Source organism: Mesocricetus auratus, unplaced genomic scaffold (assembly GCF_017639785.1).
Source record: "Mesocricetus auratus isolate SY011 unplaced genomic scaffold, BCM_Maur_2.0 Super-Scaffold_100020, whole genome shotgun sequence".
NCBI classification, from domain to species: Eukaryota; Metazoa; Chordata; class Mammalia; order Rodentia; family Cricetidae; genus Mesocricetus; species Mesocricetus auratus.
This window is the reverse complement of record NW_024429201.1, coordinates 26,530,529-26,550,806: the sequence shown is the minus strand read 5'-3', so window position 1 is coordinate 26,550,806 and position 20,278 is coordinate 26,530,529. Positions and strand designations below refer to the sequence as shown.

At 42.1% G+C, this 20,278-nt stretch overlaps 1 protein-coding gene across 1 annotated transcript in view; it reads right to left on the bottom strand.

The window, feature by feature from the left end:
- Msh3 (mutS homolog 3) overlaps positions 1-20,278 on the bottom strand; it is a 152,281-nt gene that overhangs the window by 55,907 nt on the left and 76,096 nt on the right. The window contains exons 13-14 of the mRNA XM_040728890.1: positions 8,084-8,216; positions 136-323 (exon numbers count right to left, since the gene is read on the bottom strand). Coding sequence (XP_040584824.1) covers positions 136-323; positions 8,084-8,216 — 321 coding nt within the window. The remainder of the gene's footprint in view (positions 1-135; positions 324-8,083; positions 8,217-20,278) is intronic.

Below are 20,278 nucleotides of genomic sequence, written 5' to 3'. Positions count from 1 at the left end.
CTAGACTGTAAACTGCCTGCATTTAGACAACTATAAATGTTTCCAATCACGCGTGTACTCAAGCTACTTCCCACACCAAATGGCAAATACACTGCTGACGGTCACTGATGAGAGAAAGTGGGAGTCCGCACTTACTTGGCAGCCTGTTCATTCAGAATCTTTAAGTAATGTTCCACTGGACTGAGGAGTGCAGGGGTTTCTAAGAGGAGTGTTCGCAGTAAGTCTGACTGTATGTGGGAACTAACAGCAGGTATTAATGCTTGAAGCTCTGACTTCAGGTGACTCAGGCTTTTGACAATCAAGAAGAACTCTTGTGTAGAGCACTGGAAACAGAAACATTTTTTAAAATCTAAACAGCATAAAGAGCTGAATACGATGGCTCCCACCAGCAATCCCAATTTTCAGGAGACTGCAGTGGGAGGGTCTCTGCAAGTTCAAGGTCAATGTGATCTACATTACATGGAGTCTAGGCCTGGGTTAAAAAGAAAGATAATGGAGCATGGAGAGATGGCTCAGTGGTTAAGAGCACTGACTGATCTTCCAAAGGACCCTGGTTCAATTTCCAACACACACATGGCAGCTCACAACTGTCTGTAACTCCAGTTCCAGGGGATCTGACACCTTCACACCAATGAGCATAAAATACATTTAAATAATTTATTTAAAAAAAGAAAGTTAACATTGTAGGCCAGGGTGCAACAAAGAACCAGTGATTTTGCCACTCTGCGCTCCATTTTAATTTGGCCCTTTTAATTGGTTTACTGAGGACAGGTAACCAGACCTGATATTGGGCACTGGTTGTTCTTAAGGAGAGAACCTGACCCCAAGAGGCACTCAGGAAAAGGGGAGAGCAGCTCTGCCAAAAAGGAGAGTTTGGATTTTATAGGGAAGTTTTAGTTGGTCAAGAAAGCATTAAGGAAAAAGGAAGTGCTGCAGGCACTGTGGGGGAACCAGCATTTACAAGGGGCAGGGAGGATCTGGCTGTTAGGATGCAAGAGGCTGTGGTCAAGCTATTCTGCTGGGATATGGACAGGGTCAGCAGACTTCTGACAAGTCCAGAACATCCATAGTTTCCATTTTCAGGAGCGGATGGGTCCCATATAGGTTGTCTATCTTGGTGTCCTCTATCTTTGGGCCAGGCTAACAGTTGTGAACCCCAAAGTTTGATAACAATAAAACAAACAACTGAAACTGCAGGGCAGTATTTGTCATTTGTTCAAAGATCTGCTTGTTAATAAACATGTCACACCAGATGTCAAACAGACACCTTTCTATACTATTAGTCGGAGCAATGTTTTTGAAGAGCATCTAGGTATATCCTCACAGCTTCTAATAAGGTTCTTAGAGCATGGAAAGCCAGGTTTCTAGGCTGAATTCTTAACAGGAAAGAAATTATTATTTTCTTTCCCGTGAGATATGCATAAGACAGATCATTTGCGAAGTATTTGCCACAGTCATTATCAGCCTGTTTTGCACAAAAGTAGGGACAGGGCAAACCAATTTAATAATCAAACAAAAAACATCCACGTTAAAAATTCCACCTATCAGATCTTGGAAGCGTGTGGGTACAAGGAGAAATAAGCTAAAGAAAGCAAGTTAATAAATATATGTATATTTTGATTAAGGATACTGGGCTTCAAAGAACAGGCCGGAGACACGAGGCACAGCACTGGAAGGGTCAAAGCTTAAGGTTCATGTGAAACATGTGGCTTGGGCTCAGGCCAGCTTGGCTTGGAAACTATTCACACAAGGCTACAAACTCCTCTTTCAACATCAGTGAAACATCCTCATCCTTAAATGTATTTACCAACTTTAACATCTAAGATGGGTTCCTGTGACACAGTTTGCTAAGACTTGACTTTGAAGTTTTAATAGTAAAAATGTTTATTTGATTCCACATTAAGCCCATGTGGGATCTGCCATCACTAACTATCACCATGAAAGCACCTCCATGAAGACTCTAAAGCCACAGGGCCTAAGCTGCCCCACAGAATTGGCAAGATGGGGACCCAGGATGTCACTCATCATTGGTGCAAACAGCAGAAGCTTGATGTAATGCAGCAAGAAAAACTAAAACTAAACTAAACTAAAGGGCTATGAATAAAACCCAAGCAACTACTACTTTAAAAAAAACAAAAACAAAAACTAAACTAATAAATTGCATGCATTGACTGTGTGATCAACAGCTAAGAAAAACGTGTTGTGAAGCAGTCAGACTCGATAAAAGTTGGTTTGTCACCAATTCATGTTTTTCTTCGCTTTTGAAACCAATCTTGAGCTGCACTCCAGTGAAACACTAGAGCAGCACCAAGGAACAGCTTCCGAGTGAGTCCCAAGTTCTAGTGAAATACAATCCGAAATTCCAAAATAGAAGCGATCCTTGCACTGCACACTGCTTTTCAAATGAATGTGATTGTAACTTCTTCTAGAGTTTGGAAACTTGAAGGGATATTTAAAGCTTATGAGCGTAAACATCAAAGTGAAGTTCAAAGACAGGCAGCAAGGCAGCCTAGAAATCACCACAGCTAGCAGGATGCTGCCACCTCCTGCCATGGACACTTTGGCCTTGCTTTTTTGATTAACAGCTCAAAGGAAATATGCCCTGCTCTTATTTTCTCTTGAGAGAAAAAGAAAAAAACAATCTCCGACATCTGTCAATGAATGCTTTTAAACAGTAAAGGCAAAGCGCCTAGGGATCAGCTGACTGGAGAGGGTAATAGCACTGACAGCCAGGCATGGGGCCAAGGATACAAAATAACACATGGTTTGTACCTCTCCATAGCACCAAAGAGCTTTCCAATATCAACATGGCCTCTATCGCTGCCAGCACAATGGCAGCACAGCACACAATGCTACAGTTGACTCCACTGAGCACCAGCAACTCAAGGATCTTCTTCCCAGGATCTACATGACCAAATCCAGTTTGTATTTTGTTTCTAATTTTACTAAAGCACAGGGAACAATTACATAAGTCCTCTTGGGTACCACAAATATCCTCAAAGGCAGTACTTAGCATTCTGGCACAATTTCCTGGGGAAGACAAGTCTTAAAAAGTAAACATTAATGAAAATTGGTCAAACTAAACTTTGGGCATATAAAAAAAAAGTAAAACAAATAAAGCTTGCTTATGAAGAGTCAACCAGAAAAAAAATGCATTGGCAGTTGAAAAAAGAAAAAAAAAACACATCAGACATGGTAGCATCCAAAAGACACAACAACTAAAACATAGTCAAGGATGCTAGATTTAGTCACAAATTCTGTCATATGTTAGTAAGCTACTAGCCCTTTGTGGTGGTTTGAATGAAAAATGGCCCCCATAGGCTCATAGGCAGGGGCACTATTAGGAGGTATGGCCTGTTGGAGTAGGAGTAGGTGTGCCACCAGAGGCGGTCTCCGAAGTTTCAGATGCCCAATCCAGGCCCAGTATCACTCTGTCTTCCAGCTGCCTTCAGATCTGGATGCAGAACTCTCAGTTACTTTCCCTGTGCCAGGTCTGCCGGTGTGCCACCACGCTCCCTGCCATGACAACACTGGACCACACCTCTGAACTGTAAGCCAGCCCTAATTAAATGTTTTCCTTGGAAGAGTTGCTGTGGTCATGGTGTCTCTTCACAGCAACAGACACCCTAAGATACCCTCTTTCAACAGCACTGCATTATACAACATTATACAATTACAGCATGACTACACAGCACATTGTGCATAATTTCCTAGCAGTAAGAAAGTAATTTCACACCACTCTCCTTAAAGGCTCAGGATTATTTCAGAACAGGAGGGAAAGACTAAGAGCTAGAGGTGGTAGAGATGGCACTGAAACAATGTTTCCCAGACACAACAGTCAAGTGTAGAGATAAACTCATTAAAGCCTATGGTGGGCTAAGCAACACTGGACATGTGAAGGCTGTCAGCAACCAGGAAGCTACTGCTAAAGAAAAATGAAACAATGTAGCCTCCTAAACTAAGGAGACGCTGATATTACCTGTGGGCCTCCAGGATCAGGAAAGTTCTGACAAGTAAGCACATAGGATGGTGTGGTCACCTAAACTACGAAATCTCCGTCACCATCCCCCACGAGGAACAACCATCCTCCTGACAAGGCCACACCAACCGCTGCTAGTAATTACAGCTTGGAGATTGAAAGAGGACAAAACTATAGATAAAATCGTAAACCCAAGAACTCCCTCTGCCCATAAACTCCAAACACCCTGCTTCACAAGAGCATGTATGGTCCCTGTTCCCTTGGAGAGACTGTCCCTCACCAATCACTGTTCTTACTAAAAGATAATGTGTTTATTCTTCATTTACTCATTGTCTTGACCAATCCCAACCTAACGCTTACGCTGGCTGTGACAGCATGTACAATAGGTACATGTGACAGCATGTATAAGACCTGAGTAAATTCAAACCACACAAAAATCCCAGCACAGAAGGGGAAATGGGCAGGAAGCCCCACCCCAGTAGCTGAGTAATTATTGATAACTGTTAGCTGCTAGGAGAGGGAGAGTTCCTTTCTTTAAGGATGTGACCCTTGGTAGGACAACTATGCTCCAAGGGATTGCCACATATTCCAGAAGAAATAGGCAGCTCAAATTGAAGTGGATGGGGATAAACAGATAAATAAAAATATGCAAAGCTGTGTAAGCAGGGAAGGGGGTAGGTCTCAGGGAGATGGAGGAAGGAGGTGAATATAATCAAAATAGCCATATTTCTGCCCCGATCGCCAGCAAATCACTTAGATTTCCTCCTACAGCCTTTCACTACCCCATAGCTTAGTCTCAGCCTCCAATTCACTCAACATTTCCCTGGGAAGCCCCCAGACCCTCCTCCAACCACTGTGGCCACAGCAACCAGAGAAGCAGACAGGCAAGCTTCAGACCTTTACTCACCCTCCCCTCCCCCAAATCCAATTCCAGTCTCATGCTCCGCATTGTAGCAGAGTTCCTGATGGGGCCTCTCTTCCCTCTGTCGCTATTCCCAGGCAACTAAGCAGATCTTGGTGACACACCCTGTTTTCCCCCACAAGTAGACCCTGGAAGCCCCCCTTCTAGCCTATCTTCATTGCTAAGCTCCCAAAAACTAGATCATAGTGCTCACATTTAGTAGTCTCAAAAGCATTCCCACCAGGCAATCCACAGCAGACACATTCTCCTAAGAACCAGAAAGGGCAATAGAAACCAAGGAACAAAATACCAACCCAACAAAGACAAGACCTAGAATTACAATTGACCCAAACCCAGATGCATGGATGGCAAATAAAAACACAGTAACAGCCAGGACAATATGTCAGAACCAAAGCACAGCAACCCCAATACAGCAGGCCTGAGGAATGCCATACTGCTGAAACATAAGATAAGGACTTCAAAATAGCCTTTATGAATATATTAGAGGTCCTAAAAGAAGAAATGAAAAACATTCATTAAAGAAATCTATGAAAACACAAACAGTAGAATGAAATGACAAAAATAAAACAACAATTCAAGACCTACAAGTGGAAACAGAATCAATAAAGAAAACCCAAACTGAGGGAAAACTAGAAATTAAAAATTAAGGAACTCAAGCAGAAACGTCAGAGGTAAATCCCATCAACAGAATATAAGAGAGGGAAGACAGAATCTCAGACACTGAAAACAGGATAGAAAAAAAATGAATACCTCATTCAAAGAAAACTTTAAGTTTAAAGAAATCCAGGCACAAAATGTCTAAGAAATCTGAGATACCATGAAAAGACCAAATCTGTGAACAATAGGAACAGAGGAAAGAGAAAGAACCCAGATCAAAGGCACAAAATATATTTTCAACAAAATCATAGAACAAAATTTCCCTAACCTAAAGAAACATACAGAACAGGAAATATACTGGACCACAAAATAAAATCCTTTTGGTATATAATAATCAAAATGCTAAACATAAAGAATAAAGAAAGAATATTAAAAGCTTCAAGAGAAAAAGACCAAATAATAAATAAAGGCAGACATATTAGAATAACACCTGACTTCTCAATAGTGACTCAAAAGTCAGAAGAACATGGACAAGATGTTCTGCAAACTCTAAGATGTCACAGATGCCTACCTAGACTACTATAATCAGCAAAACTTCCAATCAAATATATAAAGAGAGACATTACATGATAAAACCAAATTTAAACAGTACTTATCTACAAATTCGTCTTTACAGAAGGCACTAGAAGGAAAATTTCAAACCAAAGAGGCTAACCATACCCATGAAAACTCAAGGAATGAATAATATAAAACCAGCAAAAAAATGGAGGGGTACAACACCACAGCAACAAAATAACAGGAGTCAACAAAAACTGCTCATTGGTCTCAATCCCTTAATAAAAAGAAAAAGACTCAGAAAGGATTCAATAACAGAATCCATCTTCCTGCTGCATCCAAGAAACACATCTTAACATCAAGGATAAAAGGATGGAAAAAGATATTCCAAGCAAATGGACCTAGTAAACAAGGCGATGTAGCTGTTTTAATATGTGACAAAATAGACTTCAAGCCAACACTAATCAAAATCGATAGGAGAGGGTACTGCATACTCATCAAAGGAAAGATCCACTAAGAGGATAATGGAATTTTTAACATCTATGCACCAAACACAAGGGTACCCAAGTTCATAAAAGAAACACTACCACAGGATAAATCATATATTGACCCTCACACTGTAATAATGGATGAATTCAATTCCCCAGTCTCACCAAAGAAAAGGTTGCCAGACAAAAACTAAACAGAGACATGCTGGAGTTAACTGATGCCATAACCCTAAAAGACCTAACAGATATTTACAGACAGGATAGAAAAAAAATGAATACCTCATTCAAAGAAAACTTTAAGTTTAAAGAAATCCAGGCACAAAATGTCTAAGAGGCTTCCTAAAATATAGACATATATGAAGGTGCTCTAAATGAAAGCATCAAATATTGGGGGAGGTAGAGTCCTGACTGACTGTTTCTTGTCAACAAATGAATTTCCAACAGTGGTAATGCATTATATCTATTCAAGTTTTCAGTCAAAGTGGTCCATGGACATACTCAAACAACCCAGGAAACTGCCAAAGCTATTATTTGCGTTCCATAAACTTATGGTAAGGTCCTATTGCTGAAGACACCTAGAAGTTCATTGAACACGGAGAAGTCAAACTGGTACCTACCCAGAACCGTCAACCCTAGGGTACTGAAACATACTCTAGATACTACTAAAATAGAAGGGTAAAAAACCACAAACCCTTTGATATATAATTGTGACCTCCCTGCTAGATACACTGGTGCAACTGTGGACAAAACTTAAGTGAGTAACCAACCAATAACTGATGTGAGTTACAGCTTTCACTGGAAGATAGAACCCATACCCAAATCTGCTTGGGTGACCAAGAACCTGAGACTAGATAGTACAAGTACCTAGAGGAAAACCACATATTACTGCTATGTTAAAGGGAAGTAGCAATAAAATGACTCTTAACACCATTCAGCTATACTCATAGATCCATGCCTTGATCAGCCATCATCAGAGAAGCTTCCTCCTGCAGCAGATGGGAACAGAAACAGAGACCATAGCCAGACATTATGCAGAGAGTGAGAAACCTCAGAGCACTCAGTTCTAAAGGGGATATCTGCATCAAATCCCTCCCCTCAAGGCTCTGAGAACTCTGTGGAAGAAGAGACAGAAATTTTTTTGTCACTAATACTCTCATACATCTGATACCAACATCTATTCCGTTTGTTTAGGTCAAAGAAGATTTTAAAAATTAAAAATTAGGGTTTTTCTTTTTCAAAGTAACTGATCAAAGTAAGTTTCTCATTGTGACAATGATCTGAACTTGGGAGATAAAACACAGCATCTTGCATTTTAATAGTAAGACTTCTGTATATGTCGATGGAGTTTCAAAAAGTGAGAACACTTTTTATGAATGCAAACAATGAACAACTTAATTTATGCAATTAAAGTTTCTGAGGTTACAGCTGTTTCTCAAGCTACTTACAAGCACTAATGAGAAATACACGAGTTTCCTTCCGGACCGAGAATTCTAATATTGAAGAACACTCTGAGTCTCGGGAAGTTTGATTTTTATCACTTACTTTCTTGTGATAAATGCTACATAGTCCTCTCTCGATGTCAGGTAATTTACGTAGATGATTTTCTATCTGCTCAAATACACTGGATTCTGAATGGAGAACATCAGATATTGCATCAAGTCGGGCATTTATGTCCCTGTAAGAACAGAATGAAAGCAATGGTCAGACATGTTAGGAATTTAGAGTATAGACATTGCCCACTTCATGCCTAGGACTATGGCACAGTCACTAGCCTGAGGAAGATGCTTTCAGTCCATTCTTTCCTGATGGGAGAAGTCCTGTGTATATGTCAATAAAGCACTGTTGGCCAATAGGGAACCAAGATAGGTGGTACTAGGAGTCCAGGAGGACTCTGGGAAGGAGAAACACAAGAAGTCAAGATGTAACGCCATGGGGTAGGAAGCCCAGAAACCTCTCCGGTAAGAGAAATACTTAGATTAGCAATTATGGGGTAAATACTTAAGTCAGAGCTAGCCAGTAAGAAACAAGCAAGGCCAACAGTTTCATAATTAATATAGCTTCCTGTGTGTTTATTTGGGACGGATGCGGCTCTGGAACCAGGCTGGCGGGAAGGCTTCTCTTTACACTTCCCTGCCTCCTTCGATCATTTGGCTCAACACACAAGTACCACACAAGGAAAGTCGCAAGCTAAGTGTGATGGAGATTTCTCATGAAGCAAATACACAGACTATCTTTCCAAGTCTCCTTTAAGATTAGGTATGACCACAGACTCAAGTTCTACTCATTGAAATGAGGACAGGAATGACATACATCCCCTCTATGCCAAAGCTGACAAAAAACCTCCTGTGTAAGCTTTCGCACTACTCCTTCTGCCTGTGCTCAAACCACTGCTACAAACAAGCCACATGTTGACTCCATCTGCCTGCATTCACAACTAGAGCAGAACATCCTCTACCTCCACATCCACTACCAAACAAACTTCTCGTGTAGCTAAACCACTGAGACTGGGATGTGTTTACTATCATAGGTCTATCTTGGGCAATGTGATGACTGCATTCTGGTGGTAGTGGTGTTGAATGCGCATGTGTTGGCAGAAATAGAGTCTAACCAAAGATGGGCCAGTAGCAAATACAAAGTATGGAGACTATGATGTCAGAAGTCGCAGGGGACCAGGGTGCAGGACTTCATCAATAAGTGATGTAAGTCACTGGAGAAGACGTGTGAAGGTCTTGTCAACTTAAAATGGAGACCTGACTGACTAAATGTACCCTCAATGAACTGTGGCCCACCAAAGGCATACACTGGATATAAAGGTCATCAGTGATCCTGAAGACAGTGGTAAGTGTGCATGTCTTATGGATACAGGCCCACATTAAATTTAAATGAATAAACCAGTGCATACAAGAAAGAACTGTTTTAGTGGAAACAGAAGCTTCAGACATTAAGTAAACATGGTGGGATAGATGATTAAGTAAACATGGTGAGATAGATGATTCCGTATTTAAAAGCACTAGTTGATCTTGCAGAAGATCTGGGGTCTGTTCCCAGCACCCATACACAGGCTCACAACCATTCCTAACTTCAGTCCCAGGTGGGGGTCTCTGCACCCAAGGCCAGCCCAGTATCAATCCACATAAGGCAAGAAGGAAGTCCAGTTCAACACAACTCCATAGCCAGTGTTGGTTCAAACTTCACGAGTCTGACGCCAGGCAGTTTATTTTAGGTATATTTAAGTACAGCACAATTTGTTAAAAAAACATTGTGGTGATAATTAACTCAATCACTTGTGTACAAAAAAGCTTAAGGCATGACTACAATAAAACTCTTTGTAAGTACACATGTCCTCTTTCATAAAGATGGGTTCTACAGATAGACTGCATGTGACATCTTGAGCAAAGTCACCAGGCTCCAAACCACCTCTGTTGCTATTTGTAAAATACATGTGACAACTTCCACAAAGGTGGATTCTGTAGACTGACAGAAAAAAAATGCTCAATACAAGGCTCTGGAGAGGATGACTGAGATAGACATAAGAGGCTGGGGAGCCAGATGTGGAGTCAGTTACATACACAGACAGCGCAGAGGGTACTAACCACATCCATTCCCTTCCTTTGAAAAGGGACCTCTGTGCCTCCTACAGTCCTAAGGGGTCTGATGCCCTCCTTGGTTCTCCACAGGTACCAGGCACACATGTGATACACACATATACATTCAAGAAAGACACTCATATAGATGAAATAAGTCTAATAATAATAAGCAAGCAGGTTGGTCTATGCCGCTGCCCCACACACTGACGTGAAGGGCACAGCTGACGAAGCATCCCATCTGAAGGAGTTTGTAGTTAGTGGACAGCTGTTATGTTCATTATCCTTGTACTCCCCACCCTGTGAATCACGCCTGTCCATGGTGCAGCGCCACTACCTGACATTCCCACAACTTCAGCATCACAGCATATCACCACAGGATGCTCAGTAAACAGTTGTTTATTTCAATTCAACATGATTCCCAAAGCTACATACAAAGTAAATCAAACTGCGCAGGAAAAAAAATTAAAGCTGTTTTGCATAGGACTGTTATGATAAAAATAAATCAATGTTTTACTTTAACATTTACCCAAAATGGTAGATAAATATGAAGTTTTACTTCAATAACTCATCCCTGCAAAAACGAAAGATGACACCAATTGGATTAGATGAGGCTGATGTTACAGATGGCTTGAGGACAGACAGAAGAATGCCATCTGGAGATGCAGAAGACAACCCACACAGATAACTGCTATCTTGAAATTAAAGGTTTTATGAATTTAGAAAGATAAGAGCAAATGACTTGAATAAAAATCTAAGCCAGCTTTATGAATTCTATCAGAAAAAATTAACGGGCATAAGCCATAAACTTCCTAAGAGACTAGAAATATTACACTATGTTGGCTTCAACCTGCAAAACCACAAAGCATGCAGCTATAGCATCACAGCATATCACCACAGGATGCTCGGTGGGTTCTAGGATGGACAGGGCAACACAGAGAAACCCTGTGTCAAAAAACCAAGGTGTGGGGAGACAAAAACTAACAAAAAGAACAGCACGTGGAAGGAAGAAACCACATCCAGGAAGAAAATGTGGAAGTGACTACAGACAGACTTTAAGGAATGCCCACGGGAATGGGCATTTCCTGTAAAGTAAGTAAACAAGAGCCAGACAAGGAGTCTTGGGCACTTCGAACACAAGCAGCAGTGATCTGAAGCATTGGTCTGAGGTTGGTGAGGAGCTGCTCTGAGAAAGCATGTTGCTGCTAATTACAGATGCCAATATGGGCAGGGAGACAGTGAAAGGGTGTGTAGTATTGCTTAGCACAAGTTTGTCAACACTGGATAGCAATCATTCCATTTTTATCTTCTGTATGCAGATTAAAATGCCAATGACAAAGAATGACTTCAAAGTTTTTAAAAATAAAATAATTCACATTAACCTGGATGTCTTTTTTTTTTTTAATTAGAAGTAGTTATAAGACCTTCCAAGAAATTATAATGAAGCAATATGAGAGACATGGGAATCATGTTAGTCCGATGATGCCCCCGCATTAGTGCCCCATTGGTTGTTCAATATTACACAATCTAAACCAAGGAAAAGAAGTGCCTGGATCATATTATTCCAGATGCTAAAGAAAATGGTCTTGGGGTCCTGAAAATGACAGAGTCCTCATTAGCAACCAAAGGCCAAAGAACTGCTTGTTGGTGTCAGTGAACTCCTGCACACTTGGAGATGAGCAGGCTGATAATGTTAGTATCACTCAAAATAGTGCAACAGAGCTACTACTTACTACTACTGATGGAGCTGGAACCCACTGATTACTTTTATGAAGATAACCCTGCAGTTTAAACAGAAGGTACTTAGGGAAAACAAGAGGTGAAATACAGACTCATGGTTGGGGTATTTGTTTTTGTTGTTATTGCTTGTTTTTCACTAAAAGGTTTGCTCTAAGTCAAGATGATCAAAATTAGAAAATTGAGTTTAGCTATGAATACCCTGGTCATGTGTTATGGCTGAGTATTTAAATAGCATTCTTGTGGGTGGAGAAAAAGCTCAGTGGTTGCATACATTTGTTTCTCTTTCAGGGGACCTGGTTTGATTCCCAGCATCCTCCTGGCTCACAAGCATGCATAATTTCAGTTCTAGATGGTCTGATGATCTCTTCTATCTCATGCACACACAGACACATACTCACACACAGACACACACACACACACACACACACACACACCATTTATATACCAAGTAAAGTAAATCTTTTTTTAAAAGATAGCTTCTGCCAGAAGCACAAAGTTCTTCTCGAAGATTCAAGTATTATTACACTGACCTATTTAGCTTTGCCTTTCACACCCCAACACTCCACTCAGTCACCTAACAAACAATCATAGAGTACTTGGAAAGTACCAATATACTGTGGAATTATAAAGGTGCTCTGATCCATGTACAATAGATCACACCAAGGTACACTTAGTTTTAAGAGGCAGTTTTGAAAAAGACCATTGTTTTATGACCACTGATTTTAACCTTTCCCCACCCCATCCCTTTCCCTCTTAGTCTCATTTATTGTTATTGTTTTTAAACAGAATTCCTTCCAGAGGTCAGGACTTCCTGAGGATACAACTTTTCTAGATGATGACGAGGGTGAAATGACCTGGGAAGGCGGGAAACGTGGTGGCAGGCCAGAGCAGCACTGTGGCCTGAAAGCAATGCAGGTCGCCCAGCAGCTGCGACACTAAACTGAGAAACAAGGCTGGTGGACAGTGGCTGAGGATCAGCTGGAAAGTTGCTTCAGACATCCAGGCAAGCAACAGTGAAGACTGTAGCTATGGGAATGGAGAGAAGCAGACAGCTTCAACAGACAGTAGCATTATTATAATACAACAACAGTTATCTCACATAGAGAAGTTTTTGTTATAAAAGTCACAAACCAGGAAATCCTCCTCTAACACTATGAGGATTACACATCCTGAAAATCCCCACTAGCCTAAGCATAAGCATGGAGAAAGATAAATCCAGGGAGCCATGAAGCAGAAAAACGTCTCTACATCCTCCCTTGTTCTCAGTTTCTGCTTCAGTGAAGGCTGCCTGTTAAGTCAGGCCATCCGAGTTGGTCTGCACCTCACAAGGATACAGTCTGGACAGCAAAGGAGAGGTGGACCCAAAGTTGCTGGCCCAGCGCCTGCCGGCAGGGCTGGTTCATCCTCGTGCCCTGGAGGCAGGCACTAGCTATCAGACACTAGCTATCAGGCCCTGGTCGCTCACTTGTCTTGGCAGAAGTTGTCACGCTTCCCCCTTACTCACCTTCAAAGGACAGAGGACACAGCAATCCCAGCTCTCAGGTATGTACCCCCAACATGTGTGAGAACAACTGATCCCACTAGGCTTAGTAAACAACCACGAACCCAGTGAAAGCGGTGTTGGCACGGAGTGTGGAAAACCACGGAGTATTACTAGGGCTTGCAGGTAACGTTAAGTTTAAGTAGTTCTGGAGAGTTACAAGTGGCATTTAGTTTTGTTAATATAAATTTAATAGTAAGTAGAAGGAAATATGTAACATTCTATTGCCTTGTCACTTCAGCCAGGGTAATAAACTAAAAACCCAGCCATTAATACTGCAGATATGTGGGTTTGCCAAAATAAGAGCCATTTAATTATTCAAGAGAATTAACTACCACGAAAATGTACTCTCTGCTTTACAAAAAAAAAAAAAAAAAATCACATGGAAATGTAGCCAAGGAGCTAATCCTAACAGTTTCCATTCCCTTAATTTTAACTATTTATTTTTACAATTTAAGTATAGCATACACTTAGCATGCTTAATCCCCAAATCGTTTTCTAAAACTGACTTTGAATTATAAAAGCCTCTTCACTTTCTCTGTGTACAGAGCCATTCAGTATATTAGGACAGTTGTATTTAGCTCACAAGCTCCGTTACTTCACTCTTCGTGAACTTCCCTCCTCTTGCTGGTAGATTACACCTTTCCACGCAGGACTAAAATTCCTTGAGAACTGGAACAACACTTTGTCACTGACACTGAACAATACAAATGCACTAACCATCTTATCCCAGTAAAGGAAAGTGTAAAGTAAGAGTGTTGTGTATCTCACCCCCAAGCCCTGGCTTTGCCACAGGGAATAATGGATACACAGTCACACTTGCTTGTTCATTTGGTAAAACAAACCACAAGCCGTCTTTAGGATACAGAACGTGGTAGAAACTTGGGGTTGGGCAAGTGGCAAATACTTCATCTCATCTTTACACTTCAATTGATGGGAAGTTTCAAAGCTTTAATTTGTTTAATGCTAAGACAGATGTGGTATGGAGTTGAAACAACAATATGGCAGGGATGGAAGCCATCTCTGGCAATGGACTGCTAAGCATTCGGTGCAAATTCGTTTTCTTCTTGACAAACAAGCAGCCATGTCAGCTCTCCTTGCAAAAGATGTGACTATCATGAAGAGCTCTGGCCAATGAGATGTGAACGAGATGTGAACACACATGCTCCCTTCCCCCCCACCCCCCCATCCCGCCTTAATGGCACGGTCCAGGGTGACCTGGGAAGTCCTGACATCTGTGTGGTCATACTTCTACCCCACTCTAACTCAGAAAGATAGCATTTGTTTTCTTTAGTGTATGGAAAGATCTTGGATTTTTACGTAATGAGTAAATAAATGCATAATGTTCTCTCTGTTAGGACCACTGAATTTGAGGTCCCTTTGTTAGGGGTTGCCTTCTCTAACTAACATGTTACTTTTAGTGTTAAAAGATATGTTAACATGTACTGAGCTTCCTAAGTTCTCAGGTCTTACTCTAGCTTAGCTCATTAAATAAAAGAGAATATTTTGTCCACCTGTATAGACAGCATCCAACAGTTAGTAATGATACCATTAATGTCCAGGATAGTATCTATTCATCAGTAAAACTTGCAGGTTCTCCTAATATCCCTGCCTGTAGCCTATAGCAAGTACAAGAAAATGCAAGAAGCAGAGAATCCAGAATGGAACTAGACAGCTCCCACAAGGGATGGCCTGAACACTCAGCCTCCTCTCTGCCATCTTCAGAGCCTGCAGATGGGCTATTTTATGACTGTTGCCACATCTATCCAAAACAGGGAACTGAACCTAGCCCCTCTTCACAGATGGTGTTGGGTCTGAATTGTGCTTTTGCCTGATTATTGATGGGGGCATGGATGCAGCTGCAGCAGCATCTTTAAATTTTTGCAATGTTTTTTATTTTGCTTTTACAAAATAAAACAGCACATGGGGAGTTTTCTTTTCTCCTTCCATAAAGAACACATGGAGTGTAAACAGATACACCCACTTTAGAAATGAGTCTAGAGGTTCTTAAATGAGTCTAGAAATAAAGCTACCATGACCCAAGTGGACTACATCTGGCAACACCCAAAGGGCAGTCCATCACAGCACACAGACACCAGCACACCCATGGTCACCACTGCTCTAGTCTCAACAGCAAGGAATGCAAGCAGCCTGATGAACTGACATGAAAATGTGGTTCACACGTATGATAAGGTTGGATTCAGCCATGAAGAAAAATGAAACTATATAGTTTGTAGTTAAAGAGATCGAACTGCAAAAAAAAAAAAAAATGTACTGAATGAAGTTCCTGGGCCCATCTCAAATAGATGCTAGCTGTAGCTCTGTTGTTTAATGTGGAGAACTGAGTACCCATGGGAACCAGAAACTGGGAAGGGTGCATTTATGGGAGGGAGGATCACAAAATATAGATTAAAAAATCAAAGTATAAAGGGAGAAAACTGGGGAGATGGAAAGTTTAAGCAGGTATTGTGGGACTGGAGGAACAAGGAGGAGCATGAGTAAGATGAAGGATTATAAAAAGGCAGTATAGAAAGAAAGCAACCATCTTGTAAACCAAATAAAAAAAAAAACGCAAAGCATACAAAAGAGAGACTAAAGAGAGTTACCTTGCTCCTAGAAGCAATGGGTGAAAAACAAAACTCCCTGTCTTAGTTGTGGTCCATATCCATAGGAGCTAGTTAGAGGGGAGGCCAGGGCCCCCGAAACCATTGCGGCCTCTTGTCAGTACTCTTAATTACTGACTAGAATGAGAAAAGACACTATTGCTGAGGGCACTGCGTATGTTGGTTGCAAGGTACAAAGTAGTCAAGCTGGAACCAAGCTGGAAACCAACTCCCTACCAGGTAGCATTCAAAGTACTGGAAGGTACTAGGCAAGCTGCTTTGGGTAGATGTGGTGGTGGGCGCGGGTAGGGGGGAACGACATCAACTGTCTTAACCAGCTGGGAAGCCTATGAGCCACAAAATCAAAGTGCCAGGCAAGAAGTCTCTATCTGTGCAGCAGCAGCGTGACTGAAGTGAGGGTAACTAACAGCTGCTCTCCCATTGGATTTGAGAAGTCCACGCCTCAACAGAGAACCCATGACGGGGAATGCTCTTCTGTATATATGTATATCTTACTGGTTAATGAATAAAACACTGTTGGCCAATAGGGCAGCAAGATAGGTGGGACTAGGATATGAGGAGGATTCTGGGAAGTGTAGGCAAAGGGGCATCATCATGTGATCCCAGGAAGTGATGTAGCTGGGCAGAAACTGCCACTAGCTAACCATAGAGGTCTAGAGGTCTGCACAGACAGGCCGGAAGTGACATAGCTGAGCAGATTCAAAATATAAGCAGGGACAAACAGGAAATCATTCTCTTCTCTTCACAGACAAGCTGAACAGTCAACATGTAGGATACCAGAGGAGTAAGAGGTCCCTGGACCTTTCTCCAGTAAGAGAAGACCACATAGACATACTTAGATTAGTAGCTATGGGTTAATAATTAAGTCAGAGCTAGCCAATAAGAAACCATAGCCAGCGGCCAACAGTTTCATAATTAATATAGTGTCTGCATGTTCATTTGGGGCAGAGAAGGGTGGTGGGACCAGTGGGGCAGAAACATGTTACAAACCCATGCCTGGTATTGTAAGCCCGGTTAATACTCTGTCGTATAGTGAGGACTTTTTTATGCTTCTAGGTAACAGTCCTTCATGAAGGGAATTCAGAGCAGGTACCTAAGGTTAAAACTTGAGTGCTGCTTGTTGGTTTGCTCTCCACAGTTGCTCAGAGGCTTTTTTTTTTTTTGGAGCTCTCAAGGTGACCATGCTAGCAGAGGCCAGCCTTTGTCTCCAATCTGCTTTATATACTCAACAAGAATATTTCCTGAAGCATGCATGTGCTAGCATGTATATGAGTCTCCTATGTTACCAGCAAATGGGTCACAGAAGCCACAACCATAGATAGGTTCCTGAGGCAGGGAAGAGAACCCAGGAAAATTTCAACATGTGAGGTGCAGACAGAAAGGGATACTCACAGGAGAAATTTATTAATTTACTTATTTTTAAATCTTTTAGATTTATTATACATACATACATACATACTATACATATATACATACGTACATCAGTGTTTAACCTGCATGTATGCATGTGTACCTGCTTGCCTGGTATACACAGCGGTCAGAAGTTATGAGTGCTACCATGTGGACACTGGAAATTGAACCTATGTCCTCTGCAAGAGCACCAAGTGCTTTAAACCTCTGAGCCATTTCTCCAGCCCTTGCTTAATATTTTAACACACAGTATGCTACTAAATCTTTAGCACAGTTTTTGGCAGTGCTGAGGCAAAAGACCTAATCATCAAGAAGACCAATCTAAAGATGGAATCTTAAAAAGTATAAATAATTTAACTTTTAAAAAGCATTGAACCTTATGGCTTACAACATGACATCCATTTATAAGAAGCTGGGAAACGACACCGGAGAATCTTTTTGATTAAATCAGCTGACCTGATAAAAACTGCAAGAGGAACCTTTTATAGGAAACAGTATGATCATATCAGTAAATTTAAATCCCATCTCAAAAACTCAAGTGAGCCCATTGAGCACTATGATCAGCCAATGAGAATAAACCAAAAAGCCATTTCTGCCTTTTAAAATGGATGCAGATTTCTGCACCAAGGAGACCATTTGAAGGAATAAACTATGGTGAGGGCAGAAAGTCCTGTGAAATGTAAACACTTGGTTGTAGCTTTATGAGCTCTCTGGTCACCCTGAGAGCTACAAGCCACCTTCTAAAGGTACAGAGAGATGTCTAAGAGGAGTCACAGATGCCAACAGACCACAACACTGGGAAATCTGCCTTAGCCTGTGCCCCTCACCGGCTGTTGCTTGTCCCGGGATCTTACTACAGGTGAAAACCAGACCCTCAACTAACACACAGCATCCATTTCAGAGATGGATTCTAAGCTGATAGGATCAGCAAGACACTGACATTAGTATTTTAAAAAGGAAAAAAAGAAACAGCTGAGCCCCTGGCTACTTGGCTGATCTTTCTCTATTCACTCTCTTGGCATCATTAAAATTTAACTGAAATTCTTTTTGAAATGCACTATAATGGATTAAGAGAATAAAAGTTTTAAAACAATGGCCTAAATGAAAAGAAAACAGTATGTGGTTTTTCTGATATGTTAGACCAGTAAAGAGCTCACACACACAAAGCATCAGTGTTCAGTTCATAACATGCTTGCCAGCCGAGCACAAGGACCTGAGTTCAATCCTCAGAACTTGGATAAAAGAAGCAGAACAGCGCTGGGGAGGCAGAGACAGGTGGGTCTCGGGGGCTCACTGGGCAGCCAGTCTGGCTGTGTAAGAGTCTCCAGGACACTCAGAGAGCCTATTTCAAAAGCCGGTGGATAGCCGAGGAAGGGAGAGAGCAGTACAAGAAGAAAACGTGTGACCGTCACTAGGTGATGGCATTTGCGGCCAAGCCAGACAACCCACGTCCCATTCCCAGAAGCCTAAGGTAGAAGGAGAGAACTGACTCCTGCAGGTTATCTTCTGACTTCTACAGTCAAGCAATGGCACATACACCCAAAATAAAGAAATGTAAAAAATAAGATTAGATAAACACAATTTCAAATGAAAAAACCATCAAGTACAGGCAAGTGGCACACCTTCTTTCTGCCTTTCTAGAAAAGAAGAATCCCAAAGGAAACAGAATTTAAGCTGAAGAGAAAACATGGTCTATTGGCTTTATGTCAAATTAAAGCTTGTGATTGGCACAAAACCAGAACAAAGGTAGAAACAAACATGCTCAATTTACAGGAAAAAGTCTCCTAGCCAGTCTCTCTCTGTTGTTTCAACAGAGCAAACAGCATGGCGAGCACCACGGTGTGGCAGGTGGTGGTCTGTCAGCCACAGGCTGTATACCCTACACCCTTGTCCACAGCGTGGCAGCACAGCCACCCCCTCTCCTCTGTAAGACTCATCTGAAGAGACCCACGGTGGGTGGGATCTTCTCTGCCTCCCGTTCCCCGCATCTTGCAGACATTAGAACGACACAGTGATCTGAAGTGACCGGGCTGTCATCAGCAACGTCTTATAAAGTATCATAGTATGACTGAAGACAGTGGCTACTAACTCATCCCCAGGTAAAATGGAACTAATAACACTGTCTGCAATGTACGCTGTTGTGAGGTTTAAGAGAGGCAGCCCGGGGCTTGGGAGAGTGATGGCTCAGTAGATGTCAGTCCTTGCTGCTGTTACAGAGGACCTGAGTTCAGCTTCCAGCAAAACTGCTTAAGAGATTCTACGCCCTTTTCTGGCCTCTGTGGGCACCTGTTCCTTCTCCTCCTCCCCTCTCCCCTTCACCTCTCTCTCTCTCTCTGTCTCTCTCTCTCTCTCTCTCTCTCTGTCTCTCTCTGTCTCTCTCTCTCTACGCCCTTTTCTGGCCTCTGTGGGCACCTGTTCCTTCTCCTCCTCCCCTCTCCCCCTCTCTCTCTCTCTCTCTCTCTCTCTCTCTCTCTCTCTCTCTCTCTCCCTCTCTCTCTCTCCCCCTCTCTCTCTCTCCCCTCTCTCTCTCCCTCTCTCCCTCTCTCTCTCTCTCTCTCTCTCTCTCTCTCCCTCCCTCCCTCCCTCCCTCCCTCCCTCCCTCCCTCCCTCCCTCCCTCCCTCCCTCCCTCCCTCCCTCCCTCCCTCCCTCCCTCCCTCCCTCCCTCCCTCCCTCCCTCCCTCCCTCTCTCTCTCTCTCTCTCTCTCTCTCTCTCTACCGGGGCTGCGCAGGATCTAAGGTCACTACAGGGCTTAGAGTTGACCATTACTACTATGGGCTATAATACACCAACCAGATTTTTGAGGCTTTCAAAGCCTGCTCCCTCATTCCAAGGGCATC